General features: G+C 57.4%; 1 protein-coding gene across 9 annotated transcripts in view; it reads left to right on the forward strand.

Moving 5' to 3' along the window:
* Positions 1-12421, forward strand: part of LOC147360915 (sodium- and chloride-dependent glycine transporter 1-like) — a 33045-nt gene that overhangs the window by 9057 nt on the left and 11567 nt on the right. For 3 of the 9 annotated variants that reach the window (XR_015139495.1, XM_086333835.1, XM_086333834.1), the window contains exons 3-7: positions 3930-4076; positions 6079-6231; positions 9621-9768; positions 10347-10478; positions 10848-11118. Coding sequence is in view for 6 of the 9 variants with exons in the window: in XM_086333835.1 (XP_086189961.1) it covers positions 3930-4076; positions 6079-6231; positions 9621-9768; positions 10347-10478; positions 10848-11118 (851 nt within the window). In the remaining 3 variants the exon portion in view is untranslated. Of the gene's footprint in view, positions 1-3926; positions 4077-6078; positions 6232-9620; positions 9769-10346; positions 10479-10847; positions 11119-12421 lie in introns of all 9 variants that reach the window. The other 6 variants (XR_015139494.1, XM_086333833.1, XM_086333832.1 and 3 more) reach the window with 3 other exon arrangements.

Consider the following 12421-nt stretch of genomic DNA (forward strand, 5'->3'; position numbering starts at 1 on the left):
GCCTAAAGATAGCCAGAGCGTAGTTTCCTTCGTTCCCTTTGACATCTGCCCACTGCTGCTGCATCTGAGGCTCCATAGCAGGTCCCCTGGGTACCCCCAGTGGTTGCTTGAGATTCTGTTCTTTCTCAGTTCTGCTTATGACCCTGGGCTACACTATTCTCAGGACTCAGTTAGAACCAGTGCTGCCTCCATGTAGCCCTTGTCTCTGGGGAGCACCATCCCTCTTTGCTAACCTGGGCAGCTGTATCTGGACTTCACTAGCTGCCCGTGGTCCCCTAAGGGGACCATGAAGGATCATGAAGGATGCTCCTTCTCTTAGAGGCCACGGTGGGGCAGAATAGAGGGAGCTGAGGGCCATGCGTATAAACCAGGGGCACTTGGACCCTCCAGATGTGTGACTTCTGTCGCCCTGTGTGTCCTGTATCGGGAGCAGGCAGCTGGCCCTGGCCACGAGGTCCTCACTTCCATCCCCCTGTGCCCCAGGCTTGGATGTGAAGACATGGGCCCCTGGGGCTTCTCAGTGTCTACCATGTGTCATCCTTGGAGCCTCTGCTGGTCTTCCCATGCAGCAGGTGCCCCGTGGAGGGCAAGCCACTTCCCAGCCCGTGCCCAGGCCCACTGCCTGCCACACATGTTCCTCCCCCCGACTCCCAGCCCAGATGGGCTCTGCCAGGCCAGCTCAGCTGCCTCCCTCATGCCTCAGCAGCTCCTAGGACAGGGCCATGCAGGAACCCAGCTGGCCAGGGTGCTTCCGAGCCTGGGAGCAGCTGGGATGCTTGGCGGCACCAAGGGTGGTGCGGGGGGTGGTTCCCTTCATGGAGACCTAGTGCCTCTATTTATACACATGTAGGGCCAGGTTTCCTGGGGCTCAGAGGACAGGGAGCTGGTAGAGAGGAGCCAGGACAGGAGAGCCCCACTGGGTCAGCTTTAACCCCATGGACTCACAGGAAGTCCACCTCAGTCCCCTCCCCTGTGCCTGCTCCCCACTCATATAGCATCTTGGGCAGATAGGCCTTGGTGAGTCTTACTGGTCTCTCCCCACATCTCTGCTGCATTGGGTACCTCTGCTACTGGGAAGCCTCATGATGAGCAGAGTCACCCAGGCTAGGGCTCCTGGTGCTGGAGCATCTAAATCGTCCTAGAAGGCTTTGAAAGCACCACAGGCCGCCTGGGGCTGTTCCACCCTGACGTGTTCTGTTATGCTTTGACAAAAGTGTTTAGATGCTTCTTGTCTGTAGCAGCCATCACAGAGCCTGGTGCACAGTGGATGCTCACCCAGCCTGGGTCCTGGCTTGTGGCAAGTGCTCAACCAGTGTGACGTGGCACACATTGGGCACTCCCCTGGCACAGTGCCAGGTGCACAGTGCATGCTCACCGTGCTCAGCGCTGACCATATCCTGGGTCCTCACCTGGCCCAGAATTTGGCATACATGGGACACTCGTCTAGTGCAGGACCCAGCAAACCACCAGGGCTCCCTGGCATGGGGCTGGCACACAGTGGGTGCTCTCCCAGCACTGGCCTTGGCACACACTAGGTGCCGTCCTAGTGCGGTTTGACACACAGTAGGTCTTCTCCTATCTCAGGCACCAACACACAGTGGGCACTCTCCTTACATGACAAGGACTAGCACAGAGGAGGTGCTGTCCTAGCCAGGGCAGCCTGCACAATGACTGGGGATCCTGGATTCACAACTGCTGCCTCCCCAGTGAAATGGACAATATCTAGATCCAGAGGAAAAAGCCCAACCTCCTCAGGCTTCCTCTCTGGACCTAGGACCTGCCCTCCATTCCACTTGGCCTCCCTCCCCACCCTGGCCCCCTGGAGCCCACCGACTCAGCTCTGTGGCCTCCCCTCCCCTCACACAGCTTCCCAGCAGCCCCAGCACCCCAGCACGTTCCAGTCCTGCCTCAGCAGGACCTTCCCTCAGAGTCACAGGTTGCAAACAAAGCCCCTCGGCTCCTTGGCCCTCTGGAGGAATGCCCACTTTTATTAAGAAAAGTCAGAGGCGGGCTTGGGGGAGCCGGCCTCCCTGAGTAGGGCTAGAGCAGCTGGATCCCACTAATGAGGCCTCATTACAGCCAGTACCCAGCTGGGCTGCTGCCGCCTGCTGTCCCCATGGCCAGAGCCAGAGAAAGCTGTCCAGCCAGGGCTGCCTGTTCTGGGCACCTGGCCCAGGCCAGGGCAGCCAAAGCACAGAGCCCACCCTGGGTGGAAGTGAGCGTTTGGGCATCATGGGTGACTGGGCCTTCCCGGAGCCGGTGGCCCAGCCAGGGGCTTGGCCCTCAGTCTGGACTCTCAGGAAGTCAGCGGAAGTCAGCAGAGCATGTCTGGGGACTCGGCTGCATGAGGCTGGCCTGGAAGCAGCTCAGTTGCTAGCGTCTGAGGCCATTCTCTTGGGAGACTTGCTTGAGCCAAGATCACTCCCCATCTTCTCTCCCAAAATGGGCATAGTATCATACCCACCTCGAGGAATAAATGAGTTAATATATATTAATATGAAGTGTTTAGGACAGCATCTGGCTCACAGTAAGCACTTCATATATATTATCTATTACTATTATTGATAATGCTTACTAGCTTCAAAGATGGGTAGATATGATCCCTATTATAGAGATAAAGAAACTAAGACCAGACAAGTAAAGTAACTTGCCTAAGGAGATACAAAGAGGGAGATCCACCAGAGCTGGGGTTTGAACCCAGGCCTGTCTGACTCTAAAGACTTTGCCCTTTAAAAATAATGATGTTGGGACTTGCCTGGTAGTCCAGTGGCTAGGAACCCACCTGGCAGTGCAGGGGACATGGGTTCGAGGCTGCTGGTCAGAGAACTCAGATCCCACATGCCGCAGAGCACCTAAGCTGTCGCACCACAACCAAAGAGCCCGTGCACTGCACTTAGACCCAAAAGGCCCAATAAATATTTTTAAGAAAATAACAAAAAAGGTTAAAATGGTATCATCCTACCATGTTCCCATTGGCGTCAGCACACTTACCAAACTCACAGGGAAGCTGTCCTTTACATCAGAATTCATGCTTGATCTTAGGTTACTAAGATCCTACTTTGTACCTTGCCCACCCATCAGTTTCCAAAAACTGGAAGCTGTGTCTTCCCAGCACCAGAACGCTCGTGCCCACCTTCCTGGTCACTGGTTTGTGGTGTCCCAGCACCCACTGGAGACTGACCAGTGAGTGTGGCCTCAGAGAAGAGGGATTGAGGGTCTGAGTGACGTTCTACCCAGACCACTCAGCACACTCTTCCAGAGGGACCTCCTCAGGTTCTAGGTGACGCAATGCTAATCCTCAAGAGTCTGTTCTGCAGCTGCCCTCTTGGCTAATGCTGTCTTTCTTCAGACAGGTGACAGCGCAGTTCACCAGGCCACAACTCTTTTGTGGCCACAACTCAGTCAGTCACATTCTTCTGTGAGGAAACACTCTACCATCTTGGCCGGCTGGAGATCCCCAAGTCCTGGGGGGATTGCTCCAGTGCCCATCACCCCTCAGGCCACAGCACTCTGCGAAGTCTGAGATGCTCTGGTAGTGCCCTGTGGCTACGTCCCCTTCTCCCTGCCCCTTCACCATCTCTAGTGCCCAGAGGTACCCAACCTTGTTACCAGGAGCCCACCAAGTGCCAGGCCTGTATGCTCAGAAGCATCTGGGCCCCAGACCCCACTCTAGAATGGGAATGAGCCGCCCTCTCTCTCTTTCTTCTGTGCCTGCTCTGCCTCACCCTGTGGTTGTGAGTGTGTGTGTGTGTTTTGTTCCAATAACTTGCTGGGAACAAGGGAGAAACACAACAAGCCCCATGCCTCACTCTAGCTGTGGAGCATCCGCGCTGGGCTGCATGGGAACTGGCCCAAGTGGGAGGGCCAGGGGAGGGGGTAGCAGAGCTTCAGGAGTAGATGAAGTAAAAGTAATTGATGCTGCCCAGCAGGCAATGGAAGAGGCAGGGGATGCATCAGTGTCGCCCGGAGCTGGCAGAGGTATGAATGAGTGGAGGAGACACACGCACTCCACTCCAAGTGTTCACCCCAAGATGGCGGCGGCTCAGGGACCTGTGGACCCCTCCTCCCCAGAACAGGTCAGTCATTTTCCAGGAGGTTGAGCCCCCTCTCTGGTGCCAGGCAGACTGGGAGGCAGGACTGGAGGTGGGGAGAGGGGCTGAGTGGTCTGTGCCATGGAGGGGCAGGCACAGCCAGCCAGGGAGACAAACACCAGCAAAAGTGATGCAGAAAGTTGCAACTGTGCAAAGGAGCAGGAAGAGTTAGCTGTGTGGCAGGGCCACAGGAGAGGAGAATGGGGGTGTGAGGGCTCCCCCAACCCAAGGACCTGCTGAGAATCTGCTCTGTGTATCAAAGCTGCATTGTCCTAGCTCCCGGGGAGATGGGCCAGAGGTGCCCAGGAATTGTACTAATCAATTCGGCCCCATTGTCTGTGCCATGGCAGTTACTCCTATGGGGGAGTGGGTGAGGGGGCAGGGGAACTTGGTACAGGGGCTGCATGGTGAGGATGGGGGAATGGGGCAGGCAAGCAACTCAGCTGGGAGGCGACAGACCCTGCGGAATGTTTGCCAGTGTTCAGGACTAGGGCCCGGGTGGGGTGGGCACCACTGGTGTGCCCTCATCCCTGGAAGCTGGGGGTGGGCAGGGATGGCAGGCACAGTGTGGCTGACGGCAGTGAGGGAGAGGGGACTGGGACGGTCACCTTCTTTCTCTGTAGCTCATCCTGACTTGACCTCCAGAAGGCAAGAGAAGGCATGTCCTCTAGGGAGAACTGGGTTGGGTTTGGGAGTAGCATTATGCAGGGCTGCCCTCCACCCTCAGGACTGCCAGGGTCAGCAACCAAAGCCACTTCCAAAATGCCAGCCCGCTGCCAGCCGACGGGGCAGAGGCTGCTCACGGCTTCCACCGTGCAGGGCAGGACTGCTGGGCGCCAGGGCAGAGACAGAGCCCACCCAAAGGTCCCGTCACTACTCCCAGGGTCTGGAGTGGAGCCCGGCATGCCTAGGCTGCATCTCCTGTCTGCCGTCCACAATTTTGGCAAGTCAATACCAGCAGAGCCCTCTGCTAGTCAGGGCTCTGGGATGAAACGGTACTGGGCACGTCCTTGCCACTCTCACCTCCCATATGAGGCCCTGATCTCCTGAGAGGTGCCGTGAGGTTTTCCTTGAGGCTGGAGACACTAATAGCCCCTGTATACTGCTCGAGTCTGGGGTAGATTTTCCCATGGTCCTGCTCCTCCAGCCCAGCCCTTGACTCTTTCACGTGTCTGGATCAGGAAGCCAGTTGAAGGATGGAAGGCTCTGTCATTGCAGGGCAGGTGCTACCTCAGGAAGACAAGTTGGGGAACCAAGAACCAAAGGGCGTTAGGTCACAGGGTTTCCCGAGGCAGCCACGCTTTACTGTCATGGCTGTTCTGCCTGAATTCCCGCTCTGGAGCTCAGAGAAGGCTGCCAGGGATCTGGATTTGGCTCAAGGTCAGTCTAGGATATAGGGTCTTGCCCGTTCTCCTCTGCAAAGTTTGTCTAGGATAGGACTTCATCCCTTGAGCAAACCCTGGGGCTTCAGAGTCCTGGACAAGAAGCCTGCCGGCTCCCAGCAGGGCCTGCCCCGCCTGGCCTGCTCCAGGAGTCCTCAGTGTCCACCACGAGCAGAAGAGAGAGCTCTCAATTCACAGTAATATCCAGTGGACACTGCTCTTGGAGGGCGGGAGTTGGCAGCCTGGGCACAGCTATCACCCAGAGCAGAAATCTGGGCTGCCTCTGAGTCTGGACATGGAACAGGGAGGGGCACCTCTGCGGTGTGGGGTTGGGGGAGCTCTGGTTTCTGCCGTTGGAGCTGAACTGCCTGAATTCTAGGAGCTCACCCAGAACAGTGAACAAACAGAGGGCAGAGGGCTAGGGAGAGGACTTACATAAGCAACTGCTCAGTGTGGCTCACCCTCCTGGGCAGGGATGGGGTGGGAGGTTGTGAACCCAAGACTGGTCGCAGATCCTTGTGCAGGCATGGACACTGCTGCCTCAATGACTGCTTCTTAGGACAGGGGCGCTGAGGGTCTTACATGTGTATGTCTTTGCATGGCAGATGTCATGGAGGATGATCAGCCAGCCCCTCCACACAGGCGTGGAAGGCACGTCCCACAGCCTGCATCCTGCTGAACCTGGGGAAGCTTGGGCACAGGGCGAGGCAATCCCCACCCAGGACATCACCCATGAGGCCTATGAGGACGAGTCAGAGGTGAGGGTAGGGGCTATCCAGGGAGTCCAAGGAAGAGGGACCAACCCGGAAGGGCACCAGACCACTCTGGTTTAACGCACCACCCAGGTGTGAGCGAGGGAGGGAGGTTGGGAGGGCAGCGAGGGGCAGCAGACAGTGGGAGATGGGTGATGGGCAGCAGGAGCCTGGAGCCTGGCCAGTCGGCAGGGCTGAGCTGGCTTGGCAGACAGGCCACCAGTCTGGGTCAAACCTATGAGCACAAAGAGATTCTTTTGTGGGCACCTCAGAGCCAACAGGGACTGTTACTATCAGTGACATGCCTTCCACCCAGCAGGTAAAAAGAATGGAGGGCTTAGAATGAGGAAAATTATGCAAGGAGAAAAAAACTTGTGCAGCATTAGAAAAGTCTCACTGGCCTTGGGCATTGCTGTCCAGGAAGGAAGTGGAGGGGAGTCCCCAGAGGAGGGCTGAAAGGGAACTAGAGCCCCCAGGAAGCCCCACAGAGGGACCCTTCCCTCCAGTGTTCTTGGAGGAAGGTGGGCTTCCTCTGTCCTTTGCTGAGTGCCACGCCCTCACCAGTCAGACTGCCTGCACATAGCTGCACTGGAGTGAAAAGTCAGAGGCCTAGCTGTGGACCAGGCCCCCACGGCAGCATTCCCTCCACAGCTCCTGAATGGGGCACTGAAGGGCTAGGATACAGGGCCAGGGGGCAGCGGCTGGTGCCGCTTCTGCTGGGAGCTCCTCCCACCACTTGGGTCATTGCACCTCCTTCTGCATAGTGGACCCCTCATGTTGTCTGTTACTTCCCGCCACAGTCCCAGCCCCAACTCCAGTTCCAGGCTCCAGTCCCCCAGGCTCGGGCCTCCAAGGGGCACAGCCAGCAGGGCTGAACTGATGAGCGCAAGGCTCAGTAGTGTGCTGCTCGTCAATGCCACCTGACTCCTGAGGGCTCAGTCAGCCTGTGACTCGCTGCTGGCCACCCTCCCAGACCCCTCCACACCAAGGGAGGAGCAGAGACCTCAGAGGCCCACCTGGTCAGGCCTTGAACATCAAACCTTAGGACCTCCGTCTCTGCAAGAGGCCTTGCCCTGCTCCACCCATGAGGCCACCCTGGATCCTCAGTTGTCTCTCTTACGGCTATAATTGCTGCTTCGTGACCCCACCCATGTACTCTGCACTGTGCCCCTAAGTAAACAAGCCTCAGACAGAATAAAACTGTTATTGTAGGATCAACATACAGGAAGCCTATTTGGCTGGGCTTTGTTTGGGAATGGATAAACTACTCCAGGCAGGCCTCATGCCCTCTGAAAAAGTGCTCCCTGGACCCCACACTGTTATTGCTAGGCCTGTCCCCTAGGAGGTGGTGACAGGCTTAGCCGGGATTCTGTAGGGACCTGTCACACCAGGACTAGGAGCTGCCCTCTCTCAGGGCCAAGGTGGCCTTCAAGCCTCTTCATCGGGGCAGCCTTCTGTGACCTCACCCTGCTCCTACCCCAACCCTAGTCATCCTTTCACGTTCTCGTTGTGGTCACGTTGAAGTTGCATGCAAAAATTATGTGTTTATCTCATTAATGGCTTACTTCCCCCTGGACTTCTGAGTGGGTCTGGGTGTGTTTTGTTCCCTTCTGAATTTCCTGAGCCTGAGGTAGGGCCTGGCACATAGTAGGTGTTTGTAAACCTCTGTGAATGAATGCATACAGGCTCTGCTGGTCGGCTCTGGGTGCTCTGTGAAGGGTTCCTGGTACTGGGCCCCAAACCTCCCAGGACCATGTGAGGCTCAGGGTCTCCTCTGGGCAGTGCTGGGTGGGAGGTGACACCTTTGGCAAGGACAAGGGTGTCTGTGCAGTAGTGCCCATGTGCTGTGCAAGCCCGGAGCGGCCCCCAGATGCGCCCTCTGAGAGCAAAGTGTGCATGGCTAGGAGGGCCACCATCAGGTACTGGGGCCTCTGGGCCTGCCTTCCCAAATAGGCCTTCCTGGAAGGCGCAGGCCGGTGAGACCATTCCCCGACTCTGCACCTGTCGGTCAGTGTCAGAGTCCAGCAGCATGTCAAGGCACCAGGCCCACTTGTTTATTTGCCTGCATGCCTTGAATCTGTCTCTTTCAAACTGAGGGTCAGTGTCACTACTATGCTGTACCTCAGGTAGGTTGTGCGGCTATGTCTCTGATCCTGGGTGTCCTCAAGGACCCTGGCCATTTCTCTCAGGAGAACAGCCCACCTCTGGGAGACTGTGTCACTCAGGGAGTCTCTGGGCTTCTCTGTTGATGACTCTCTGGGTCCTCCCTTGCCTCTGAGATTCCTCTGACCCCGCAGGCTCTGGTTCAGGGTGGCTGAGTCAGTGGGAGGGGTGGAACGGACATGGCATGGGGGACCGGTCTGCTCACACTTATAAAGGGACTTAATGGGTTAATCCCAACTGTGGGGTTGGGGTCCTCAGTGGGGCTTCAGGCCACCCAGTCCAGCCCCACAGCTCCCCAGGCAAGCCCGCATCCTTCCTTTTGGGCAAACCCCTCATCAGCTCTTCCTGACCAGCCCCCTCTTCTGCAGCTCATGCTCTCTCAGCTCAGAGACCCTTTTCTAGAGTCACTTCCTCTAGTTCTTCTGAGGGAACTGGAAGTAGAACTCCCCAGAGTCTGTCCTCCAAGTCTGGCATGGTGCCTACAACTCTGGTCTCCTCTTCCAATTCATGGCCAGCAGCTCCCTGCTCTCAGCCCAGGTCAGCTTTCCCAGGGCTCCCCTCCCCAGTCGTGGGCAATTAGAGATGGCTCCTCTGGCCCTCCCATCCTGAGTCCCAGGATGCCTTCCTCAGGTCTGGCCTAGCTCAGTTGCTTTCCCCTTCTTGTACCCTACAGCCCTGACCACCAGGTGCCCCCTGGAAAAAGCCTTCAGCTGGGGGAGGGGCCCAGCGTCCCCTCCCCCACAGCCACCTACTATGGGCAGCATGCTTAGCCTGGCGATATGGTGGCGGTGGGTTGCGGGGCTGTCTGGACACAGGCCCCTTTGTGCCCAATCCAGCTTGGCTGCTTGGTATGAGGCTCAGCTGCTCCCAGATCCTCACCCAGAGGGGACAGGGGAGGCTTTGGAGGGGCTGGGGCTGGGGGGCTCTCAACTCGAGCTCCCTCTCAGTGTCCCACCTCTCAGATGCTGGCAGCAGCTCCTCAGGTGGGCTGGTTTCCCCAGCACAGGGTGCTAGGGGGCTGGTGAGGGAGGCCCCGCTTGGCACCCTCTGGTAGCCAGTCTTCCCTCTGTGCTCCTCTGCCAGGCCTGCCTGAAGCTTCTGTCAGCAGAGGGGAAGCCCAGGGTGGGCTGGGGGCCTGGAGGGTCCATGGTGTCCCCACTAGGGGAGGTCTGAAGGGTCAGGCACCTCACGCTAATGCCTTGCCGATGGTGGCTTTTCTCTTGTCTGCACAGAATGGTTTTATGCGCGACGAGAAGGACCACAGCCTCCAACGGGGCAACTGGGGCAACCAGATCGAGTTTGTACTGACGAGCGTGGGCTATGCCGTGGGCCTGGGCAATGTCTGGCGCTTCCCATACCTCTGCTATCGCAACGGGGGAGGTACCCAGTGGGCACAGGGCAGGGACCACCCACATGGACAGAGCCCAGCCACCATGGCCCAACCACACCCCCTTCCAGGACAGACCCCACTCCAGACAGGCCGGCCTCTGGCCCTAATCTCCTTTGCCCCCACCCTGGCTTAGGTAAACTTTACCCCCTGACCTTGGCAGCCTGATCCCTCGAGGGGAGAAAAGATAGAGAGGCAAGCAACCCAACCTCCCAAGTCTCAGTTTTATACCCCCCAGCATTTCAACAGCCACCCCCAAAATGATTCAGGGGATATTTGAGGACCCCATCAGCTAATGTATGTGAAATTGCTTGGTTAAGTCATCAATTCCCACCCAAACATGGCAGCTCTAGGACCTGGGTTCAGCTCAGAGCAGATTTCCTGGGAACCCCTGTCAAGTTCAAAAACAGGCCGTGAGCAGTGTGCTTCAGACTGAGGCTCCAGTCCAGGGCATGGCACACCCTCCTGGAAGCCCAGCCAATTGCAAAGGTTCTGCTGTCGGGTTCTGAGCAGGAAGAGGGTGGGATTTCCCCAGAGCTGGCCCTGAGCCAGCCCTCTCCCTGCCCACCAGGAGCCTTCCTGGTCCCCTACTTCGTCATGCTCATCTTCTGCGGGATCCCCCTCTTCTTCATGGAACTCTCCTTCGGCCAGTTTGCAAGTCAGGGCTGCCTAGGGGTCTGGAGGATCAGCCCCATGTTCAAAGGTGAGGCCCGGATGGGGTACACATACACACACACGGGCCTCGGGGGGCCATGCTGACTCACCCATCTGTATAAAGACTGCCAACCTCTATGGAACCCGGGTGTTGACCCGAGGTCCACCTCAGTGGCCAAGGCCAGGGACACATGCTGGGATCCATTGTTTACTTGGCCTCTACCCTCTCCTCCTACCACATGCATACACAAAAGCCCTTCGCCCACTCCCCTACTCAGCCCCCAGCTCGCTCCTGCCAAGGCTTTGACCTGGCCCTTCTGTGGCCTTCCGTGAAAGCCTGCCCCTCAGGCCCTTCAAAATTAACTTTGCGTCCTTCAGCTAGGTGTGTGAGGCTGCTCCTGCCCTTCCCCTCCCCCAGGTGTGGGCTACGGCATGATGGTGGTGTCCACATACATCGGCATCTACTACAATGTGGTCGTCTGCATCGCCTTCTACTACTTCTTCTCGTCCCTGACGTCCGTGCTGCCCTGGACCTACTGTGATAACCCTTGGAACACGCCCAACTGTGTGAGCATATTGGAAAACCCCAACATCACCAAGAGCACGCAGCCTTCTGCCATGCTTGGCAACGTCTCTCAGGCACTCAACCAGACCCTCCAGAGGACAAGCCCCAGCGAGGAGTACTGGAGGTGAGGCCCCCATGGGAACTGGGCTTCTAGGGGTTATCCTGGGAGCCTATCTTCAGCCCTCCCTCTTCGCTAAAGGGCAGTAGTCTGCAGTCTAGGGAGGGTGCCAGGAATAGAGCAGGGCAGGCGTTTGGGAAGAAATGTAAGGAGCTCGCAGCCCACTTCAGGAGAAGCTGACACACAGGCTTTGTGAGTTTGTGAGCATCCTTACACAGCAGCATTGAGGCTCCAGCAGTCAGGTCAAACAAGGAGGGTCGCGGCAAAGAGGGGTGGCTTCCTGGTAAGCAGAAGAGCACGGGCAGAGGCCCTTAGTTGCAGATAAGCCTGAGGGAAACCGTTGTGACGAGGGGTAACAGGTGTGTCGGGAACTCACCAGCCATGTGGTAGCCTACAGGGAGTAAGTGACCTCTTGGAGGGCTTACAAGAAAGAAGCATAGACCTAACCCTGCAGAACCAAAGAAGAGCTGTGGAAGTTTCCTGAGCCCAGAGCTGTCATTATCAAGCTGTGTTTGGGAAGGGCAGCCTGGCAACCCTGAGCTCTGTGCTGACAGAGAACGGAGTCCCAGGGCTGGCTTGAAGGGAAGCTGTTGCTGGGGGTGTTTGGAACATCTTGTCCCAGCTGGGTGGGTGTGAGGGCCCAGCAGGACATCCTGGAGGAAATTCCCCATGTCCTGTTGAGGAGCTCGTGGGAAGAGGGCTCTGTGGGCTGGTGGGCAGGCCTCGTTCATTCATTCCACAAACATTTATGGCGTCCACTCTGCTGGGCCCTGTGTGCCCATGGGGTATGAATGGCCCTGAGACCATGTCACGAGGAGGTCACAGTCCAGAAGGGAGATGGGTAGTTAAAGCTATTTGGGGAAGGGGCCTCAGTGCAGGTATATGCAGGGATGTGGTGAGGGCAAGAGCAGGTGATCAAGAACACTTCCCATGGACTTCCCTCGAGGTCCAGTGTCTAAGACTCCGAGCTTCCAGTGCCTCCACTGCAGGGGGCACAGGTTCAATCCCTCCTCAGGGAACTAAGATCCCACATGCCAAGCATGACAGGGTCAAAAAACAAATCATAAAAAAACCCAAGACTTCCCAGAGGAGGGAGAAAGGAAGTATAGAAGGACTGGGAGACATGGGCAGATGAGCTGCAGCCAGGAGGTGGCAGACTGGAGCTGGGGTTGGGAGCAGGTAGGACAGAGTATTGGGACAGAGGAGGCCAGGACATCAAAAGACACAGGGCTTCCACTGCCGGTCAGAGGCTTCAAGGCCTTCTCCACGCTGTGATGGAGAGTCAGGGCTGAGCCGCGGAGGTCCCAGT

This window comes from Bos grunniens, chromosome 13 (assembly GCF_055505025.1).
Source record: "Bos grunniens cultivar Pamir isolate PY7600 chromosome 13, Bosgru_T2T1.0, whole genome shotgun sequence".
Taxonomy (NCBI): domain Eukaryota; kingdom Metazoa; phylum Chordata; class Mammalia; order Artiodactyla; family Bovidae; genus Bos; species Bos grunniens.